At 43.1% G+C, this 24552-nt stretch overlaps 1 protein-coding gene across 12 annotated transcripts in view; it reads right to left on the bottom strand.

Annotated features, from left to right (window-relative positions):
- Window positions 1-5387: 5387 nt before the first annotated feature.
- The window catches only part of Sgms1 (sphingomyelin synthase 1), a 257862-nt gene continuing 238697 nt past the window's right edge, over window positions 5388-24552 (bottom strand). For all 12 annotated transcript variants that reach the window (XM_035441887.1, XM_027406400.2, XM_027406402.2 and 9 more), the window contains 3 exons: window positions 11553-11706; window positions 7891-8057; window positions 5388-7232 (listed from right to left, as the gene is read on the bottom strand). In XM_035441887.1, the coding sequence (XP_035297778.1) occupies window positions 7053-7232; window positions 7891-8057; window positions 11553-11706 (501 nt within the window). In that variant the 3' untranslated portion in view covers window positions 5388-7052. The remainder of the gene's footprint in view (window positions 7233-7890; window positions 8058-11552; window positions 11707-24552) is intronic.

Here is a 24552-nt window from a genome sequence, read left to right as displayed (position 1 = left end):
GGTAGGCTGACTCTTCACTCAAATGATAGTGTTCTTTGCTTTGTAGATGCTTTTTTAGTTTCATGAGGTAGGTACCACTCAGTAACATTTTTTTTTTTTTTGGTAGAGCAAAGTGACTTCTGGACTTGTATATAGCTCCATAAGTCCTATATGGGTATTGCCAGGCACACCAGCACATCAAAGGTTCTGAAAAGTCTCACTGTCAAGAAGCCTAGGGAATGGGCCAGAGCAATCTGAATGAATGTTAATCACAAGGTCCTAGAACAGCACTTTTCAACCTATGCTTGACCTCTTGTGGGGAGTTGAATGACCCTTTCACAAGGGTTGCCTAAGACTATCTGTATATTAGATATTTCCAATAAGATTCATAACAGTAGCAAAATTACAGTTATGAAGTAACAACAAGAATAACTTTATGGTTGGGGATCACCAAAAATGAGGAACCGTATTAAGGGGTCACAGTGTAAGGAAGGCTGAGAAACACTGTCCTAGATTATAACCCCTCTATTTTTCACACCACTGTCATTTTCTACTCACAATCTTCCAGAAATCTTCTGTATAGACAGTCAGAACACAAGGCAGACTCTGATAGCTAGGTTTAGTTCTTCAGCTGTTAGGAGACAAGCTTATGGACTTAGTCACCACCAATACTCTATAGATAACCACTTATTTGTTGTCTATGAAAAATATTACCAAAGTATTTCTTCTACAGTGTAACAGCTTGGGAGTCCACAGTAAGGAAAGACTGGATGAAATAGAAAAATTCTTGGATACACCACAGAATTAAGGTCACAGGTCCAACTACCACACCACAATATATGTAGCTTCATCTAGAATAATGAACGAGTTCTGCCTTCATGGAGCAGAAGCCAGGAGCCACAGCAGTTCTGAGATAGACCAGCAAAACTAATGAACTGCTGGAGGTGGGATAGAAACCAGTGTTGGAATGAGAAATGTTTGGGGGGCCCTATGTCCTATCCCAGTTTTTTTCTAGCCTTTACATTTGACTTAAAAGGACAAAATATTCATCAAGAGTCAAGTGGTAGATTAGAGGGTTTAATATTTACTTGTGAAGTTCAATCCTGGAAATACAACCCATACCCATTAGGAAGCCCAGTCAAGAGGGCTATCCAAAACAGTACATCAAAGAACTATGGAGCCTGTAGTATCTACAGTTGCAAGAATTAAGTACAACACTGATGAACAAGTACATCAAAATTAAATTCCTATTTCCCAACCTAATATGTCTACCTTTCAACAACAACAACAAAAAATTTACAAAGTTTGCTAAAAGACATGGAGAAATACCCTGAAGTTGGAACACACAAAGTAAGAACGAGACCCAAGGGCTGGAGAGATGGCTCTGTGGTTAAGAGTACTTATTATTCTTATAGGGGCTCAGTTCCTGCACTCCCATCTAACAATCACCTGTAACTCTGGTTTCAGGGGATCTGACACCTCTTCTGACCTCTGAGGGCACCAGGTGCTCATGCGTTGTACATACAAACACATTCCGGCAAAACATTCATACACATAAAATTAAAGAATAAATGTTAAGAAAGAAAAAGAATCCAAGGAATCACACACACACACACACAGAGAGAGAGAGAGAGGGGGGGGCATGCATGCACAGGACTATCCAAAAAACTTCAAGTACAAGGAGGGCACAGCTGGACAAAGTTGGGCAAGGGAAAGAGTCCTTTAAGCAGACAGATGGAAAGTTGAAGGGCCAAGGAAAATTCTAGAAATGACAAGTATTGGAACAAAAACAAAGAATCCTTGTGATAATGCTCATCAGTGGGACAGCACTGCTGAAGAACAAGTTAGCTTGATATTTACATGAAATACAAAAAGAAAAAAAATTTAAGAAAAAAAATTCCAAAACCTCCAGAAGGTTCAACATATCACAAGAGAGTGGAGAATATCTGAAGTGGTCATGGCTGGCAACTTCCAAAGTTAATGATGGACACCCCAGTAGACATGTGAGATGTTCACAGAACACCAAAATTAAATATTAAAAACTTGACACCCAGGCATGTCCTATTCAAACTGTAGACAGCAAAGATGAGTTTTAAAGAAGCCAGTGGACTGACTCAGCCACCACCAGAGAAACAAGGATGCCAGCAGGCCTCCTGGGAGAGGCTATGGAAACAAAATGTGGGCTACAGAGTCAACAACACCAGGCAACCAGACCCAGCAAGGTATCCTTTGAAAGGAAAGGGAAAATAAACACATTCCAAGACAAGGCTAAAGGAGTTCATCGCCAGTCAACCTGTTCTGCAAGGAGTGAGCATTTCCTCAAGCCAAGTGAAAATGGAGGTCAGAAACTTAAATCCAGCTGGGCATGGTGGCACACACTTTAATTGCAGGCAGAGGCAAAAGGATCTTTAAGTTCCAGGGCTACTCAAAAAACCAAAAACTGACCAGACAAATCAAAACAAAACCCTTAAATCTACATAAGGCACACCAGTACATAAAGATGAACAAAATCTTTGTCTTTTCCGGTTCTTAATTTTCTAGCTCTTCATTAACCTAAAAGAGAACTGCTTGTTTAAGAGAATAATGGCAATGATGTATTGGGTGATTATGACAATTGAATAAGTAACCAGTGACATTGCTCCCAAGGGACAGGAAGGAGGAGCTGAGAATATACAGTGATGACACAAAGCCTGCACTACACTCAAGACAGGCATAGCTTAGATAAACACTTCAAATTCTAGAGAAATCTTTAGATGCTTTGCTTCTTTTCTTTTGGGTGTATAAATACAAATGGCCATGCCAGAGGACACTGGTGTTCTGTTCTCTCTCTTCACCTTATTGCATTGAGACAGGGTCTCTCACTGAACCTGGAGCTAGGGGACAAGGTAAATCCTCCTGTTTCAGTGCTCCTCCCCCAGCACTGAAGGTAAAGGTGTGTATCACCATGCCTGTGGTGTTGGGATTTGAACTCAGGTCCTCAGGAAAATATAGCAAGCCCCCTTATCCTGAAGTCATCTCCCCAGACACTTGTTTATTAAGGTTGGGTCTTGCTATGTTGCTCAGGACTGGAATTTTGAGCTATGAAATAATCCCCTGCCTCAACCTTAAGAGCAGCTCTCTGGGACTATAAGCACACACTATCATGTACCTGACAAAAGGAGGAATAACTGGTTTACTGAGATCAAATTCCTTTGATGATAAGGATCGCATATATTCCTTCTAACCTGTAATCTGAAACAGGTGCTAATAAGCACAATACCAAGAGTTTTACTTTCTTTCAAGTGAGGTCGCTGACCACAGGGAGAGAAAGATGAAGGCTATTAAGTGACTTGCATAACATACTATTGCGTGGTGAACTCAAAACTTAGTTGACTTTCGGTATAACACGGGTCAAATTACAGTGGCATAAATCCTCATCTTGTATGGTTCCAACCAAGTTTATGAAATACTAAACAGATCAAACTTGGCACATGCTTAAGACAGAAAGAAAACACTAGGACACTGGTAAAATTCCCTCACACCTCATGGTGTACATTTCCTATGACTCAGGCCATAATTAACAGTCATCCAACTTAATCTTCCCCTCATAAGCAGAGGTTCCTATCACTGCTGATTCATTACGTTCAGTAACAGCTCACAGAACTGCCTGGGAAGGGTGGAAACTGGGGATTCCCTTTACCGCCTGTGTGCCTCTGGTCTGCGACACTTCAACGGGTTTACACGTAAAATGCGGACAGTGACTGTGCATTGTGGTTCTATGGGGGTTACTAAGATAATATATGCAGCATGCTTAACTCATTAGATGAGTGAAATAATTATAGTGGTTGTGGAGGGTTTCATCTAATCAAACAGGGCAGAGACCACAGTGCTTCTTCAGCTTTATCCTGTCCTGCAATCTCCAGGGCAAAAGGACATTTCTCTTTGCCCTTCATGGGGATCTGCAGAAGGTAGAAGTAAATTAAGCCTGTTTGAGGCAGACAAATGGCATGTGTTCCTAGATTTTATGGTCATATAAAATCATGTATGTATATAAAAATGAAAGTAGGCGTGAAGTTGTCTGGGGGAATGAAGGGGACAGATGGGGTACAAAAGTGCCCTGCTCGATATGCAGCACATACTTGTATGAAGCTAGCAAGGTCATTTCCTGGCACACACATGGCAAATAAACTCCCAAGTAGACATTTTTAAAAATATAATTATTTCACGTTTCATCCAGGCAGTATGACACACTCCTGTTATTTAGGAGGCTGGGACAGAAGGGTATTATTAGATGCTTAAAGCCTGTCTGAGATACAATGAGTACAAGGCCAGCCTGGGCTACTTCAGACCTTATAGCAAAACAGGGGAGGAAGCTGGCTGCAGTCTACCTGTAACAGCAGGACTTGGAAAGTAGGGCAAAGGCAGATCAGGAGTTCAAGACTAGCCAGGTTACATGTGACTGTAGGATGGTGGGGCAGGGACACTACCTGCCCAGAACACTCAAGGCCCTGGGTTCAATCCCCACAACAAAACACTATTTAAAGTTTCCTAGGAGGAGAAAAAGAGCCCCTTTGTAACATGTGTTAGTAATTCATATGGCTACCCATCCAGTTTCCTTTTCAGTACATAGCATCTGGTTAAGGCACGGGGAAGCCCATCCCACTAGAGTTGAAGATAGGCTAGGTGGGGCATTTTGCACGTTTGCCCCACAGGCCTGGGACACACAAGCTCAAAACTCCCCACAGTCAAGTTCTACTAGCCTTACTCCATCCTCCCTAGACTCTCCTTTAAAAAAGACAGGCCTCTTCTATTAAAGCCCGTATGCTCTTAAATCAGGGATCAGTATCATCTTTCTGTGAAGAGTTGTCCCAAGTCACACTCTGTCCACATGCTGCCACGGAACCTCGTCTCAGACTGGAGGTTCTCAACCCAGTTGAGGTCATATATCAGACATTTCTATTACGATTCATAGTAGTAGTAAAATTGCAGGTATGATGTAGCAATGAAATATCTTACATAGTTGAGGGTCACCACAACATGAGGAACTGTGGATCTCAGCATTAGGAAGGTTGAGAACGGCTGACTCAAGACCCTTCCTTCCCATCTACACAGTGAAAAGGCTACATTGGTTCCATTACAGAAAAAAAAAAAAATGGGGGGGGGCAATTTGGCTGAGAATCAGAGAATTCACAGGTATTGTAAACAATGGTAACAGTTTGATTTTAACTTATCTGTGATTCTTTTTATATACTGAAAAACAAAGACCTGTAGGGTTTTTTTGAAAGTACATTTTAAAGTCCTGCATGAAGAAATAGGTAAATAATAAAGATTTGGATCAAACAAGCTTTGAAGAGATCTCAAGGCTTGGTTCTGCATTGACTTAACAACTTCATGAGTTCTGTGAAGATGAACACAATATAATAGCCACATACTTTCAGTATCAGTTTTTATTAAAAAGTGCATTTTGATTAAGTTATGATTTAGGTAAGCTGTAAGATATCAGTATACGCTCTGGAATAATAATTTTACAAAGATTTAAAACAAACAAAAATTTAAAAGCCTTTTTATTTCCTTCACCATTATTGTTTTACAATACAAATATCACCTTGTAAGTCACACACACACACACACACACACGCACGCACGCACGCACGCACGCACGCACGCACGCACGCACGCACGCACGCACGCACGCGCACACACACACACACATGCTTCTGCACACACATACACACAAAACCTACAGAAGGTAATTCTGCTGCACATAAAATACAGAATGGATATTTTATATATATATATACTTCTTCGTTCTTAGAAAACTAGTTTGTTCTCCACGTTGGCAAGTATAGAGTAGAATACTTCCCCAAACAACCGTATGTCAGGAGTAAAACTCAAGAGTTACATGCAGTTTCTGCACAAATATATTTTAAAGAAATAGATCTCTTTGTTGTTGTTGTTGTTGTTGCTGTTCACCAACAAAATTGTCATGAGAGTATGGATAACTAGTTTATAGCTTTCAAGTTTTAGGTTAAATGATTTTCAAAACTCTCTTTAAAAAAAAGATATTCATGGCTGTTTTTATTGAGTAGTTAAAACTGAACTACCAAATAGATGAAATAATTTCAGTGGCATGTGTCATGGCTGCCTGCTCACAATCTGTGATTGGGCACGTACTCTTAATTCACACCCCTATTCGTTAATTCAAAACATTTTTAAGACCATTAGCAGTCTTTTGATTTAATTTAGCTATAAATGCAAAATTTAGTAGTGTATACATACATTTATATTTTCATGGAATACTTTATTTTAAATAAAAACATTTAAGATTGCCTACCGACCATACAATCAAGACAAGAAAGGCACTAGAAACATAGACAAATTTCTCTCCCAAGAAGCATTTTTAAATTTTAACTCTTCTGTGACATGTAAAAATCTTTAAATTTGGTTTTCACAACATCATTTTGAAAAATAAAGTTAGGAAATACTTAGAAAAATCACTTTATAACAGAATCTTTTTTTTTCAGTTTTTGATACACCATCTCTGCTGATTTTATAAAACCCCCAAGTGAGCAGACCTCTCCACACCTACCATCTTCAGTGCAGCAGGCAGAGATTTCTGAACCAAACCCCACACAGACACTTAGAACCCTTCATAGAGACATTTGCTAGAAAATGGCTTACAGCCCTGTCTTTGGGGCAAGAGATATGAAAAGTATGTTTTCCCAAGAAAATAACACACTTTACTTCCAGATGTGGCTGGAAAGGCCAGAGCTTATGATATGGAAGCGCACAGTGGTGCTGCTGGATTACACAGAGGAACACGGTGGCTGCTGGTTAGAGAAGCCCCAGGTTTAACAACAGGAAATGTGTACAGTGCATGATAAGGTAAATTTTCTTTATTGGTGTCCAACGCAGGTCCTTTGGAGAGAGAAAAAAAAAAAAAAGATCACAGTGCTGACCAGGTAACTCAATAGGTTAAGTCAAGGTAACTGTTGAAAGATAATAGCAGTAGGGAGGTGTTTATTTATGGCATCTTCTCTCATGGAGTTCTTAGCACTTCGGACAGTTCCTCATTCCCCTACTTTGTAGAGCTGTTATGTGTCGTTTACCAACCGGCTATATTTAACTTGCCTACCAAGGTGGACTACTGGCCAGGGGAAGGGCCAATGGTAAGATCGAGGTACAATTCCTTGGACATTCTTTTCAAAGTACTGAAATGGCCTGTACCACCACACCCTGGCCAGGAGGTTCATCTGGGAAGCTTCCTTCAGCACCTAAGAAAGCAAAGAACATACACATTGTTTATCTTACTATCTTTCATTTAAAATAGTTCCCATGTTAAAATTCAAACACTCCCGGACAGACTGGTCCCCAATCTTGCAATTAAAAACATTTTCCATGTCTAATTTCAAAGGATCCCAGACTTGTCCTACACACCCCACATAGCCCAGCTTCATTCACCCTTAGCTCACCATACTATACCCTGAACGCATAAGATTCCAGCAGAACGAGGAGGGAAGCAGAGATGCCCCCAATTCTTGCCTATTAAATAGCTCAGTCTTTTCCTTTCTCTCCTAGGCTTATAATAAGGGAAAAACTTAATTAAGTGTAACTATGAAACTGGGGAGGGGCCCATCATAACAAAAGGGGGTTAGGAAGGAATATCTAGCAAAGTGCAGACACAGGCTTAGAGAATTTTTTTTTCATAGACAGTGAGAGTCTGTATTTCAGAAGGAAGTAATATGTCATTACATTAACACGTTACAGAATTGATTCTGCAGAGGATAGATAATATAAATGTCGGTACCATCTAAGTTGGCTACTCCTAAGGAGGAGAAACTGGAAAATATCCACAGGTTCTTTTCCTTTCCAATGCCTCTCACTCCAGCCTAAGCAGGCAGCAACAAGCCAGGGGCACGAGGGGGGACTCACTTGCTGATTGGCCATTGTGTGATACCACCAGAAGAGCCTTGTGGTGATGTAGTAGGCCACCACCACGTCCACAGTGTAGTGGTCATGCGCTAAGAGAATACAGAAGATTCCAACGACGCTAAGGAGCCAGCAAATCCAGTGGTACCACCAGAGTCGCCTCGGGGAATCTAGAAAGAGGAAAAATGTGCAATAATCCCATTTTCAAATACCATGAAGAGCACTCAGCCACGCCCCCACCATTCCCAAGACCAACTGTCTTACAGCTTTCCTCCTAAAAGCCTGGGCCAGCAAACCAAAAGACTTTATTTCTCTATAACCATGGCTAGATGGAAACAGCTTTTCATGGGTGATGTGACTAGCAGCAGTAATTCATATAGGGCTATAACTTGCTTTATATAATCAGAAATAGAACTTAAAAGGTAGCTATGGGTGCTGGAGAGATAGCTCAGTGGTTAAGGGCACTAACTGCTTTTCAAAAGGACCTGGGTTCAAATCCTAGTACCCATATACAGCTCAGAACTCTCTGTATCTCCATGATCTGACATTCTCACACAGACATGCCTGCTGGCAAAACACCAGTGTACATAAAATAAAAATAAATTTTTAAAAAAGGAAAGGTGGCCATGGCCAAATATGCTCAGTTACTGCATTGCACTTTATTTTTGTTTTACCATTCCCCCCTGCCCTGCCCAAGACAGGGTTTCTCTCTGTAGCTCTGGCTGTCCTAGAACTCACTCTGAATACCAGGTTAACCTCGAACTCATAGAGGTCCGCCTGCCTTTGCCTCCTGAGTACTGGGATTAAAGGCGTGTGCCACCATCACCGGCTACTTTTAAAGACTGTCTACTGACATTTTTTAAGTGTGTATGTGTGGTATGTGTATGCATGTATAGTCACACATGTATGTCGGTGTTTGTGTGCCTCATATGTAAAAGCCATGTACTGAGGGATGGTCTCTCAATATGAAACCACCAAATGTCACCGGTCCAGCTAGTCTAGCTACTCAGCTTGCTCCCAGGAACCCGTTTTGTCCACACCAGCTCTGGGATTTCAAGTACAGTGCCATGCTTACCTGGTATTCTCATGCTCATACCTCAAGCACTATACCCACTGAGCTGTCTCCCCAAGACCTGTCTAATGACCATTCATTAAATTTACCTGGAGATTAACTGGAGTGAATGCTTAATATAAACCCAACACCTAATGTGTCACAGATGCATTCATTAAATTTAATTTTTGAGAGTATAATTTAATTACATTTCTCTCTTTTCTTTCCTCCCTCCAAATCCTCCCATATGCCCCTCCCCACTCTCCAAGTTCATGGCCTTTTTTTCCCCACTGGCTGTTATTGCATACATATGTGTTTGTATATGCACATATATTGATAAACATAACCTGCTGAGTATGCCATGTAATATTACGTGTATGTATATTTTCAGGGTGGATCATTTGACACTGGACAATCAATTGCTATGCTCTTCCCTGGGGAGGGCCACCTCTCATGTTCCCAGCTCTGCTCAGTTGCCTAGAGTTCTGTGTGTAGAGTTGAGGCCTCATGGTCTTTTCCCCATCCAGTCTGACATGCTCAGTGGTGTCATCCTTGTTCAGCTCACATTTGTGACACAGAGGCTTAGACACGGATCAAGCAATTATGATCGTTACGGCTGCTAACCTGCCTTCCAGGTTCTGTAACTACACACTTATCTGAAAGACTATGAGGTCCCTGTTTCTTAAATATAAACATAAGAACGCATGCCTGGAATTTGTAGTCCAAACATCTTCCTAAAGACAGGACTTTGCCAAACAAATACTTGTTTGTGCCCAGATTTGGGAAGGCAGTTGAGACAGCCCTTCGTCAGTACAGGTATGGCTTTCTATTTCACATTCTCAGCGGGTAGGGGGCTAGAGAGCCCGGGAGTCCAGAGAAAAGTTTGAATGGATGGATCTACTGCCCCCATTTCCGGGAAGAAGTCTGCTGTTCTTACTGGATTCTCAAGGGGTCCAACAGTCACCCATTCAGGCAGTGTGCACCCACCATGCCCAGAGACTGGCAGTGCTCCAGATGCCTGGGCCAACATGAAGAGTGGGGAGAGGACGGAGGGGAGAAGGGGAGGAAGAGACTAATTATAGAGTAGCGTGTTGTACTAAAGGTGGAACAAGAATGAGGGGATCTGAAGGAGAGGGGGGGAAAAGGGTTTTCTTTCTTCTTTGATATGTTTGGTGTTGTTGCAATCTGAAGTTGGGTGATGGGGGCAGGACTAGGCCCCTAATATTCATACTTGATACCTTAATGATGTAGCAATAGCAGTTACTAAACATAACCCCTTCCCCACTCAGGCAATAAAAACTCATTTTAAAAATGAGGAGACAAAGACACATGGATGTTAGAGTTTTTCCCAGGGTCACAATGCTGGGGGCTGATAGTTCCAGGATCCCAAATTAAGAGTTCTGTGATTCTTGCAAGGCCAATATAGTATGGTGCTTATGGTCCAGTACAAATTTTAACATGAAAAGTTACTTCAGATGTCAAACAGTAGGGGACAGGGACCCCTTTCTCCCTAAGGTTCCCATTTTCTATACTTGGTTCTATTGTGGTATGAGGGCCAGATGCCCTTACAGCGTTTCTCTATTTAGTTCACTTGTTCGCACAGTCAGGTCCCCGGCAGAACACCTCCCTCCTTTTACTTCTGCTTCAAGGACAGGACTGCCGGCCTGCTTCCTCCTCCTCCTTCCCCACCACCTGGGCTATCTGTGCTCGCCATCCTCTTCCATGCCTTCCACTTCTCCCACGGGTGACGGACAAGTCCAGTCACACCTGCTAAGCACAACCACAACAGAAGTCAATGACTTGTCTCTTGGTTTCTAGTCTGTTCTCTCCAATTCCTCTTGAAAGCTCCTGCAGGGTGCTTTTGTCTCCCACCCACTCCGCTCTGAGGCTTGGGGTACCCTCTGATCGTTGCTACTCATCCATTTATACTCTCAGCTCCCAGCACACACTTTCAAGGGCTGGGACATTTTCTAGGACATTTCCAGAGTGTGCTGTTGTGTCCTATCTCTGCGGGACCACTGAAGCCTATATTTCCTTTATCACTCTTCAGGGAAACTGCCTAGAGAGTGCTCACTGAGTGGCTTCTGACAGGAAAATTTTAAGGGAAACTCAATTTTCCAGAGAAATAAAGCATCTGTTGTTCAATTATAGGGCTTAAACCCTAACAGCAATTAAAATGAATGAACCAAGCCTCATGTGCCCAAAACAATCTGGAAAGTAAAAAGTGGCAGAACATATTTATGTGTGTATGTATGTATATATATATATATACACATATATATATGCAAATACATATACAAATGCACACATATACACATACATATACAAACACTCAAATACATATATACATATAAACATATGTAAATGATGACACATATTAAAGACTGGCCAAACATTACAGCTGATGTCCAGGAACAAGGAACCCACCCACACACACAAGAGTTGCAGCTAAGGGCTTTCCACACATTTGCGGGGTGCACAGGGATAATAAGATAAGGCAACTGTCCTCAGGCCTCCAGTCTGGCTTTAGGGGATTTCCCCCACACTGACTTTCCAAAGGACCATGGGGAGTGGCAGGTGAGGAAATTACGAAACAAGGCTGTTGTAGACTTACACTCTTTGATAAATAAATAGGTGAGCGTTAGCATGACCGTGTGGCCACTGTATAGATAGTCCCCACACATGTTGTGAGAGCCTGTGATGGACAAGCCACCTCCAGCAATGAGCTTCATTATTCTCCGCACTTGAGCTTCCCAGTCTCCAAAGAGCTATTGGAAAGGAGAAAGTGAGAGTCATCATTAGTTTGAGAGAATCTTTGCTATCATTCTATTTGCTTATCAAAACACATCCAATCTTCATCATGTACACATGCACTGTTCATCATATGGAAAGTGTACAGTACTAGGGATGACATATCTGGCTCTAGAACCTCTCTCGGATCCTGGCATTTCCCGATAGTACATTGCAGTGACGTTGGAGGTTTGGGATTTTAACCCTGGGCCTCAAGCACACCAGGCAGGTGCTGTACCACTAAGCCATGTGCCTCCATCCAACTTAATTTTAATACAATGAAACAGAAAGAATTAGAGTTTGGTTTACCTTAGTGGCATGAACCTTAAGCGAACATTTAGAGATGCATTTTTTACCCAAAGGATAACAGTTCTGATTTATTGGCCAAAGCAATTGGAGGCAGTCAGTCAAATTTGTGAAACAAGGGACTGAAAATGATGTATTTTCAGCCCTCTGAAATTACACGGGCAACAGCAGCTACTTTTCCTTTTAGTAAGAGTGGGAGAGAAGTTGATAACATAACCTTGCTGCCTAAGATGCAAGTCTGGGCTGGATACTCAAATAGTAAACAGCTGAAATAACTCACTTGATGCAACTTGTGTTTGCTCCATCAAAGACATGAAAATGTCTCTGCATGTATGACTGCAGCACCCCTTTTGTTTTCTGTTTTCTTAGACTTATTTATTTTATGTGCATGGATGTTTCACTTGCATGTATATGTGTGTAACCAAGTGTGTGCCTGGTGCAGAAGAGGGCCCTCTGGAATAGCAGTTATAGCTGGTTGTGAGCCACCATGTGGGTGGGGGAGGAAGGTCAAACCTGGTGCTCTGTAAGAGCCATAAATGCTCTTAACCACTGAGCCACCTCTTCATCACCTTCAACATCCTTTTACATTCTAGTTGGCCAATTTAATTACCATGATCCCCTTTCAACATTTAATTGCTAGTGCCCCAGCTTTGGAAAATGTTTCCTTACCCTTTCCCTTTCCAGAAAGCAATCAGGATTTCTACTTCAGGAAAGCCAGCTGCCAGACCACACAGAGGATCTGACCCTCCTAGCGGAAAGGGAGCTTTGAATGCTCAGCACAAGAGAAGGGAGCAGACGGCCACTGAAAGATTCCAGGTCTCAACACTTCAGAACTGGGTACAGCCATGCCCAAGTCCCCAGAGATGAAAACCAAGCTTTAGATGAAGGATCCATATGAATATGACTTTGAGAGAACATTCCACAAAAAGAGACTGCTTGGGGAAGGGCTTCAAATTAGTAAGCAATATGATTTCCAATTTAGATTCTGGACCTAGCCATGCAACTAAACCTTTTTTTATATACACATGACTTTAGAGCATTTGCCATGTCTGCAGAGGATGCATTCTGCAAAGCAAGTGAGAAAACTCAATGAAAGTAAGAGCCAGGACTTTCTAGGATGGCAATGAAGGGAGAGCCACAGAGCTCTGTGGCAGCTGTAATACTGACTCAACAAAGTGATCAGTCTAGATGCGTACTGAGGTCTTCAAGGGCACGAGACCGATGGGTTAGCCAAGGCTTTTAACTATAAGGCATACGTTGAAGATAAATAAATACATAGAAAACTACTAAAAACAAAACACAAGGCAATTAATTATCCACTCTGTGGGAAACAAACTACTGTACAGAAAAGGAAAGATGATTACAGCAAGTGGTTTTCAACCTTCCTAATGTGACCCTTTAATATAGTTCCTAATGTTGTGGTAACCCCAAACATAAAATTATTTTTATTGTTACTTCATAACTAATTTTGCTACTGTTATAAATCACAATGTAAATACATTTGTTTTCCGATGGTCTTAGGTAACCCCTGTAAAGAGTCAACCCTCCCCCCCAAAAAAGGTCACAACTCACAGGCTATTACAGGAAAGTGACAAGGTCTGGCTGTGAAGTGTGCTTACAGATCTGTAATTGGGTAAGTGCTGACTACAGAGTTACACAGAGGACAGACAGCTACAGAAGGAAGACAGGACTCTATGTCCTGGGGATGGCAGGGTGAAGGGAGGAAAAAGGTACAGGGGGTGGGAAGCCCTCCTTTTTTTACCACAGAAAGTTAACAGAGCATCAGAGGTCAAGGGCATTCTTGGCTAGTTTTAGGACAGCCTACCATGACACCCTGTCTCCCAAAACAAGTAAAAAATTATAGGCAGATGAGGTAATCACCTATAGTTGCCTGGAATCTGAACACTTGGGAAGCTGAGGTAAGATAATAATGAAGAAAAAAAAAAAACCCAAACAACAAAACCCAAGAATTACAAAAAGAGAAATGATATTCTCACATCACTTAGAGATAATAATTAAAGTAAAAATATGCAAAAGAGCCACAGATATGGTGATCTGGTTAAGAGTTAAATGGAAATAGGAAAAAGGAGCCAGAAATGGGGCTGGGGTCAGGAGATCATTACTTCTAACACCAAGTTTAGCAGACAAAAAGGTTAAGTGTAGGAGACATCAGTTCAATCCGTAAACAGCCTTCCAGTAGACCAAGATGTGATAAGGGGACCCTGTGTATAGTGATGGGGAGGGGACCCTGTGTATAGTGATGGGGGAGGGGACCCTGTGTATAGTGATGGGGAGGGGACCCTGTGTATAGTGATGGGGGAGGGGACCCTGTGTATAGTGATGGGGGAGGGGACCCTGTGTATAGTGATGGGGGAGGGGACCCTGTGTGCAGTGATGGGGGAGGGGACCCTGTGTATAGTGATGGGGGAGGGGACCCTGTGTATAGTGATGGGGGAGGGGACCCTGTGTAGTGATGGGGGAGGGGACCCTGTGTATAGTGATGGGGGAGGGGACCCTGTGTATAGTGATGGGGGAGGGGACCCTGTGTATAGTGATGGGGGAGGGGACCCTGTGTATAGTGATGGGGGAGGGGACCCTGTGTATAGTGATGGGGGAGGGGACCCTGTGTATAGTGATGGGGGAGGGGACCCTGTGTATAGTGATGGGGGAGGGGACCCTGTGTATAGTGATGGGGGAGGGGACCCTGTGTATAGTGATGGGGGAGGGGACCCTGTGAGTGGGGGAGGGGACCCTGTGTATAGTGATGGGGGAGGGGACCCTGTGTGCAGTGATGGGGAGGGGACCCTGTGTATAGTGATGGGGGAGGGGACCCTGTGTATAGTGATGGGGGAGGGGACCCTGTGTATAGTGATGGGGGAGGGGACCCTGTGTATAGTGATGGGGGAGGGGACCCTGTGTATAGTGATGGGGGAGGGGACCCTGTGTATAGTGATGGGGGAGGGGACCCTGTGTATAGTGATGGGGGAGGGGACCCTGTGTATAGTGATGGGGGAGGGGACCCTGTGTATAGTGATGGGGGAGGGGACCCTGTGTATAGTGATGGGGGAGGGGACCCTGTGTGCAGTGATGAGGGAGGGGACCCTGTGTATAGTGATGGGGGAGGGGACCCTGTGTGCAGTGATGAGGGAGGGGACCCTGTGTATAGTGATGAGGGAGGGGACCCTGTGTGCAGTGATGGGGGAGGGGACCCTGTGTGCAGTGATGGGGAGGGGACCCTGTGTATAGTGATGAGGGAGGGGACCCTGTGTATAGTGATGGGGGAGGGGACCCTGTGTATAGTGATGGGGGAGGGGACCCTGTGTGCAGTGATGGGGGAGGGGACCCTGTGTGCAGTGATGGGGGAGGGGACCCTGTGTGCAGTGATGGGGGAGGGGACCCTGTGTATAGTGATGGGGGAGGGGACCCTGTGTATAGTGATGGGGGAGGGGACCCTGTGTATAGTGATGGGGAGGGGACCCTGTGTATAGTGATGGGGGAGGGGACCCTGTGTGCAGTGATGGGGAGGGGACCCTGTGTATAGTGATGAGGGAGGGGACCCTGTGTATAGTGATGGGGGAGGGGACCCTGTGTATAGTGATGGGGGAGGGGACCCTGTGTATAGTGATGGGGGAGGGGACCCTGTGTGCAGTGATGAGGGAGGGGACCCTGTGTATAGTGATGGGGGAGGGGACCCTGTGTATAGTGATGGGGGAGGGGACCCTGTGTGCAGTGATGGGGGAGGGGACCCTGTGTGCAGTGATGGGGGAGGGGACCCTGTGTGCAGTGATGGGGGAGGGGACCCTGTGTATAGTGATGGGGGAGGGGACCCTGTGTATAGTGATGGGGGAGGGGACCCTGTGTATAGTGATTGGGGAGGGGACCCTGTGTATAGTGATGGGGGAGGGGACCCTGTGTGCAGTGATGGGGACCCTGTTTATAGGTGATCTGCTATAGACCTAGGCTAATGTGTGAATTAAGAAAATATTTTTGTTTTTATGCCTTTTTTATAATATATTTGTTTTACAATGTATTTTAAGGTATCTTTACAAAAGAATACTAAAATCAAAAGTTTATAAAGAGTTACAGTATTATTACCCAAGGGAAACAGTCATTATGAGTGTAGCACAGCCTAAGTGCTCAGTGTCTATTAGATCACACCGTCAGTAGCACATAGTCATGTCCAAGGACTTCACACAATCCTTGGCCCACCCAGAGCAACCTACAACCCAGAAAGCTTCATTCATGGTGACTGCCCTGAGCTGAACCTCTGTAAATCTTTTACTTCATATCTTTTTATGACTAGACATATAAATACAGAAATTGGGTTTAATGTTCAACACAGTCACATGCTATAAGGCTAGTTTTGCAGCCTAGAAGGCACAGGCTAAACCTCAGGGGCATGGAGTTTTCAGAAGGATGAAGTTTGATGGCATACACCTAAAAGCATCCTTGTCAAAAAACAATGCACGACTACACTGTTAGCAAAGCACCTTGCCAACTGCCATGCTAGTCCCTCAAAGTTTGATCCACAGGGAGTAACAAGTATGAGCACACTATCAGTGTCACATTCCAATCACCCTGGTCTGCCAAGGACCCCTTATGAAAATGCCATTCAATCATTCACCCATGGAATCAACCTACGCTGGCAAATTACAGTGTATTGATCCTAAATAACAGTCTTCCTCCAATATAGGAAATGCACTATTATTGATCATATGTCCCTGAAAGATGCTTCTTAAATACCCAGACCAACAGCAGGGCAGCTAAGGGATCACATGGCAGGGACAGAAACAGAGCTGGTGGACTCCTGCCTTGAGCATCCTGCCACCAAGAAAGCCATGTGCTCTGAGAGCTCACTCAGTCAACTGCACAAATGATTGTAAGCATTCCATTCCCTGAGTTTTAACTGGCAGGCAGCCTTCTAAACACAAGAATGGAAAGTTACAAGCCAAGTAAAGAAATTATGAAATGCTCTTTAAGGCCCCACAGGGAAAGTAAAATAACAACAGGAAGGGTATATTCCTCAGCAGGAAGAAGTTGCTGAAAGCTGCCCTTTCTGCTTTCTCCTTGCTTTGCTTTACCATCTCCTAGCTGTGCAGTAAAAAAGAAGTGGTGGGGTGGGTTTACAGAATAAAACACTACATTCTCTTTACATACTGACTCAGGATCAGAATCTAGGAGCCAAATACAAAGAATCCTCTACTCAGGCTCCCAGAGAGAGCACGCTATGGCTGTAAGCACCTCCTGAAACAGCAAGGGGGCAGCATTTTCCAGGTTCATACTTTGTTGCTGTTCTAGTAAAATTTAACCAATTTTACCTTTTTCCATTCCCATGCCATCTGAAACCAGGTACTATTAACCCTATTCAGGCTCCCCTTGCTTTGTATTATGCTACATTGGTCTCCAAGAGAAGTGTGTGTGTGTGTGTGTGTGTGTGTGTGTGTGTGTGTGTGTGTCGGGGGGGGGGGGGGATTCTCATCATGTAGTCCAGACTAGCCTCAAACTCATGACCTTCCCTAGGGCTGGGGTTACAGGTATGCACCATCATGTCTTGCTTACAAATATACTTTATTATTTATTTGGTATATTTGTGTGTGTGTGGGGGGGGGCTGTGCATGAGTGTGCCATGGCACACACATAGAGGCTAGATGACAACTTTGTAGAGTAGGTTCTTTCCTTCCACCTTTACGCTGGTGAGAGGATTGAACTCAGGTTGACAGCAGATGCTAAACCATCTCACTGGCTCCCCAGATACATTTTATAGGAACAAAAATGAGCACAAACCCAACTCAAACCCTATTTTAAATACTTTATTTAAGCTGGGTGTGGTGGCACCCATCTTTAGCTCCAGCACTTGGGAGGAAGAGGCAGGTGGATTCTCTGAGTTCAAGGCCAGATTGGTCTATGCAGTGAGTCCCGGAACAGTCAAGGGACACACAGATAAATCATGTCTTGAAAGTGCCCCCACAATTTTACTAAATATTCATACACACACACACACGCACGCACGCACGCACAATGTGTTTGGATCCAATCAATACTCCATTCTCTTCCCTGCACTCCTCCTTGCTTTTCCCTATCAACTTCATGTGTCCAACAGCAGTTAACCAAGAAGGAAGAATTTCACCTGTTCTAGCCTCAGGTACTATTTGTTTTCAAAGTGACTGCTGGTATTACAGAAATTGAAGGCAGCATTTACTATTATCAAGTTGAGGCAATTTTTTCTCTAAGAGACAGCAGATAAAATGGAGATGGCTCTCCATGAATCTGCAGCCCTGCTGGATCCTCATGATTTCACTCAAGACTCTTCTGGACTCTTCCGGTTCTGGAGAGACATGCTTTCCTCCACAAACACGACTGCACCCACCAGACTTACCAGCAGGAGAGACTTCTCATGCCCCTTCTCCTACGCAGCTTCTACCACTCGTTCTTCCCCTTGGCTATGGAGGGTTTGGCCCTTCTCCATTCTCAAATGTTTGCATCAATTCCTACATTAAGCAGGCTTCAGGGTGGGTGGAGGTCTAAGACACTAATCCACCACCAGCCTCTTTTTACGCCAGCCAAAAATGTTCATTTTTCACAGCCTTTAATAAAGACGCTATCCAAAGGCCTCATAAAAACTGACTTGGATCAGCTCTGGATTTGTTACACTCCAGTGTTTAAAGCAAACTGTCCCTTTAATAAAATTACATCGCTCTAAATTGGGGGGGAGGGGGGTAGGAGTGTTCAAGTTCCTCTCGTCAAGCCAGTTAGGAAGTGGAGTTTACACAATACACTTCCTTTTAAAAATCTTTACATGGAGAGAATAGTGAATAGAGAATAATGAACAACGAAGCCCGCCATTCTGGTTCATTAACTGCCAGTATTTCACCACATTTGCTTCTCTTTTCTCTCGTTTCCCTTGTGTCATGTAAGGGACATTTTATGACACCTCACTCCAAAATCCAAAACAAGAAGTTCTCACGTGTGACCATGCTCATGAAATCTACAATGATCCAACCCCAACCACAGTTCATAGTCTCTTCAGACCACTCAATGGCCCTGACATCATCTCTGGATCCCTTCCCTACTGATGTAGTATCAACTCGAGGACCAGCTCTGAGGTGCCCTGCCATGCTCATGCTTTTCACATCCACTACAGTTCTTCTGTTTTGCTTTTCTCCACCAGTGATAGTCATACATCTCCTTCCTTGGACTTTCTCTAAATGCTGCAGTCTGCTTAAATTCAAATTAATTGCTGCTGGCAGAATAAACGGAATGGCTGTGGTCTCCATTCCAGTGCACCTGTGAGGAAGCCCTGGTGCCATTTGTCCGGCTATTGGTATGGCCATCTGGCCATGGCAATGCCTGCTAGACTTCTCTACTAAATATGTTATCTTTGCCTCTTTATAATTAATAAGAAATGTGATTTTGAAAAATTGTTTAAATACTACTGGCCTCAACCTTCACCCAATGGCTTCTAGTACCACCCATTATGGATTATAATTTTTGAACTATTTCTGTAATGGCTACAAAAATGCCATTTTCTATTTCTTTTACATTTATTAATTTTTTTCTAAAGCGCCCCTCAAGTTATAAAAAGTTCCTTTTGATTTATTGCAATCTGACACTTTGATGCTCAAACTGTCTCAAGCATAACCCAAAAGGACGAGGCTACAGCTCAGTGAGAGGGGCAGGTGACAGGGACCGGGCTCAAGTCCCAGCATTGCAAAACAAGAAACAAAGCTTGACAAAACAAAACAGGACAGAGGAGAGTTCCCAAGCAGAACAGCCTGTTTTTTTTGTTTTTTTTTTGTTTTTTTTTTTTTAAGAGTGATCATTGACCTCTCGTGGCCGGGTAGCTCCAAGACAACTCCCTAAAGTCAAAGTGCCATTGCCCACTTTCCTGCTCCTGAGCCAGTGGGCAAGGCTTCCCTTGAGGCACACACAGTCACCTCTAAGGCTGTCTGGAACTCCTCGGTTAATACCTTGCCTCAAGACAGTTGATGGCTCTTAATATCTGTAAGGCTTCCCTTGCTTCCCCAGTGTCTCCCTCAATGCTGGCACACCAGTTCGGTCTAGGTATTCCTCATCACTAATTCACACAACCATGAAAAAGCATCATCGACAACCGACACGTGACCAGATGTCCTGCAGCAGCTCTGAAACACGAGGCAAAGCCAAATACCTCTGAACTGACTGCAGCTTCCTCTACTCCATGTTTTTAGCATTACATGAAAATAAAGCATCTGGAACCACAGCTGGCATGAAAAAGAGATACATAATTTGGCACCAATCAAAGTCTATCTCCCTCTCTCCCAACCCTACTATATGACCAGGGAGATGCATTTCTAAAAGATAATTGTGGGTACATAATAAACCCCTACTAAAACCTTTCTAGGCTTCCTATGGCCCTTGAAGTCATAACTCATTACAAGGGTGTCAGGTCCTTTAAAATTTGCCCACAGCCTACGTGTCTCACTTCATCTCATGCCCCTGAGACCAGAGGACCCGACACCTGTGCTCACGAAACCTCAAGTTATTCTAAATTCCTTTGCATGGTCCTTTCTACCCTTCTTCTCTAGGTTTCCACTTTGGCAGACTCCAACTTGTCCTTCGGAACCTTGATTCAGACACACCTCCAGCAGCGCAGCCTGCATGCCCAGCACAATGGCTGCTTTCCTGTGCATCCAAGGCAGGTGGGACCACCATACCCACACAGGGAGGAGTGAACAAGCCAGGCAGCCACCTGATGGATCACACGGGGGCTCCTGGCTCTGAAGACTCTCAGCTCTAGAGAGAGGACAGGGGTAGATAGGACCCTTGCTAGGTACATTTGTGCCCTTAATATTCAACATTATGTCAGCCCATGACAAGTTCTCCAGAGATGTTTGCTCATGGAAATAACTTGTACGAGTCAACTGCAAAAACATCAGCAATCTTCATTTTCTTGCAATCTGAGTGAGTGATGTACTCCCCTCAGTAAGGAAACCCCAGAGGAGCTGAGAATCTACAAAATATTGCAAAATGCACTTGTCAAATATAAGCTGTAACAAGAGCTCTATGTGCAGACAGCAGAGTTGGACTTGTAAGAAGAATAACCACAGAGGACCAACGTATTGAAATATAAAGTTAAAAAAAATCCCCTTTGCTGTATACTTCTAGTGTGTCTATAATAAAATTTATTTGCAACAGAAGTAATTTTTAGCCAGGTGATGGTGGCACACAACTTTAATCCCAGCACTCAGGAAGCAGAGACAGGTGGATCTCAGAGTTCACGACTAGCATGCTCTACAGAGCTAGTTCCAGGACAGCCAGGGTGGTTACACAGAGAAACCCTGTCTTAGAAAACAAAAACAACAAAAAAGTAATTTTTAAACAAGAAATGATATAGTACATTGTTATCATTGTTGTCCCTAAAAACAAAACAAAAAAAGAATGAACAGCAACAGAGAGGTAAGAGAAAAAATTTTAGGATGGTATATGCTAATGAAAATTACATGCAAGAAACAGAAAAAATGAGAACAAACAAAAGGGAAATTTTACTGACAATAGGAAACTGGAAGTATACAGAGGGTTGGGCAAAATCAAGCACTGATAACTTAAGCCCCACATGATGTAACACTATGACACTAGGTTACTTTGATAATGGAAGCAGCTCTTTCGTAGTCCTCAGAATGCTGGCAGGGGCTAATCAGACTACCAAAGTGTGTCAGTGCGGAGGGCTTATGAAATGCCCCAACTGCCACCTGAGAAGGGAGTATAACTGCCACAGAGCATTGTACAAGGCAAGGGGCTCATGAGGCCAGTGAGTTCATGGAGGAGCTTTGATTCTGAAATCTCCCATGAAGACAAGTTGACAGCATCAGAGACAACTGTGGAGGGTTTCCCCACAGCTGTCTCACAATCAGACATGGTCCTTGTCTGACAGTAAACTGTTTATTGGGGGGCCTGAATAAAAATTCAAATGAAATTCATTTGCCAAGTGCCCTGGCTGAGGTGTCATCTCCTCTCTGAAATCTAACGTCACCACAGAAACCACAACAGAACCATTGTGTAGCTCAGGTTAATGCTGAGTCACCACCACATCAACATTTCCAAAAGTTAGCATGGGACTGTGTGTGCAAATCTGGGGAAGCGAGCATAACAGGTGCTTTCTTTCTTTCCTTTCTTCTTTCTTTCTTTTCCTTCCTTCCTTTCTCTCTTATTTAGAAAAGTACAAACTTGTCTAAAATCAAAGGTTATCAACTGTTCCTGTTTTCATTTGTTTTCAATTCTAAACAGTTTTTTTTTAATTTAGAGAATACTTTATTAGTTTTTGTAATCAAACCCACATAGATAAGACCTTACATATTTAATACAGTGTGTTACCACTGTACAAATGGAAAAAATTAAGTTCAACATTTCTAGACCAATATGGCTGTTAATTTCTGTACTATGCCAACGCAACACGGTAAACTGGGATACTTTTTTCCAAAGTTGACAGCACAGCTAAAGTTTCCAAAAATTCAAATTATATGTGTGTATATATATATATTTATATTTATATAAAAAGACCAATAATAGCAATATGTTATGCATCAATAGCAGCAACAGCTTTTCCAGGTTCTGCAGTCATTTGAACAAAATTGTAGAGATATCCAGCACACTCCATTAAAACAACAACAACAACAACAACAAACAACAACAAAGTAAAAAACAAAATCCCAGAAAACAGCACAGTTCTGTTACTCTTGTGGTACCTGGCACCATTTTTTTTTTTTAAATTAGCTCCTCAATCATCATCTGGAAGGAAACCATTCTGAGCAACATCATTAAAAACAATTTTGACAGCAGAAGAGAGGCTGGGGATCCACACATGCTCTTGGGGAAAAGCTCTGGCAACATTGCCAGAGGCCAGTCAAGGTATCAAACACTTGGCAGCCTCCAGCATAGGCCTGGCACCCATGCACCCCAGGGGCACAGGAAGGTGGTTTGTTATTTGCAATCCAGGAAGTGAACACATCTACTTCCTTTTCCATGTTCCCAGTGACTTATCAGTGTTTGCAGCAACATCGGGTGGGAGGCCTGTGCCGCCGCTGACCTGCCACCTCATGACTACTTCTAAAGCTCTCATGCTCTGGTGAGACCAATTTCTATCATTACTATCAGAGATCTGTTGCAGCAACTTTCTTACAAGCTGTCCATTTTGCGTTCTGATGCTGAGGAAAGTATTAGCTATACTAATTTATACTGATATTCTAATATGGGGTAAATGTGTTTAAGTTCCTCACACAGCAGAGCTCTAATGTAAAGCTAAGTTGTCTTCCAACTGTTTAGTGATAGGTGACTGCTCTAAGAGAACCTACCAATAAACAGAACTAAAGTGACCTCAGATGCTGAACATCCAATTCTATGTATGAGCATTAAAGATTCTATGTTCTTCTTATGGACTTTTCATCTATATTTCATAGCTTTTACTACCATTCAGAATATAATATGATCAATCACAAACAGTAATGTTCTAGCCCTGGTTTTCACTTCAACTTGAGACTACAAACCTAAGCATCACAGATGTCATTTAGCTGTCTCACAAGTACTTGTATTCTTCCCAAAGTCATTAACCCCTTTCTTTTCCACTTATAATTATCCCATTGATAAAACCCAGTCATTGAAATCTTTCCCTTCCCTCTTCATTCCTTCTAATTATTGCCATTTGATCCCTTAAACACTGCTCTAATCTGTGTGGTGTTTTCCATCTTTGGGGTTAGTGGCTTATCTTGATCCTTTTATGGTATCATCTCAAAACTTCAAACTTGTCCCATAAGGGACAATCCTGAGCCAGGAAAATTTTAAGGTGTTTTCAACAAAGTATATCTCTACCTGGCCCATCCCTTGTACCTGAGCTCATAAAGCATAGTGGTTGCTTAATGCAAATTGTCCAGTTCTCAGTGGATGAGCAGGACAATACCAAGTCCTTTGCTTCTTGAAGAATTTTAGTGACACTGCCTTTTCTCACACTCACAACTCCTTCAGATCACATCAAAGACACTATTACTTTGATTTGTCCATAAACTTTCATCTGCCACATGCCTAGCAGGCCAGTTGCAACCCAGGATTCTTTCTGCTTCCTGTAGACTTTTGGCTTAGAGGCTGACACAGTGGTAAAGATGTCTTGACAAGTGACATTTAACAAGGTTCTTTTTTGGACTCTAAAATGGGCAGAGCTGGTCTCTGAGACCTCTCAAGTGTCACCCTTCTCTCCCTGTTGACACTGGCCCATAACGGGGCAATCCAGCAAGTGGCAGAACAGTAAGTCTCAAGCTCAGTTCACCACCTGAGAGTCCTTTTCAGTTCTTCAGTCTGGATTCAGACAGCTTAATGTTCTCTCCAAGAAGAGTTCCTGCTAAGTATGCTAAAAGTGAACCTAGACAAGTCTCCAAAGACAGCTTCCCACTGAGAGCAAGTATGGAGGAGAGGGGAACAAGTGAACTGACATCACAAAGAAACTGATGAGTCAATTAAAAATGTGAATATGGATAGAGCTCAGGACCTATGAT

This window comes from Cricetulus griseus, chromosome 3, assembly GCF_003668045.3.
Source record: "Cricetulus griseus strain 17A/GY chromosome 3, alternate assembly CriGri-PICRH-1.0, whole genome shotgun sequence".
In the NCBI taxonomy this organism is placed as follows: Eukaryota; Metazoa; Chordata; class Mammalia; order Rodentia; family Cricetidae; genus Cricetulus; species Cricetulus griseus.
This window is presented reverse-complemented; position numbering and strand designations above follow the sequence as displayed.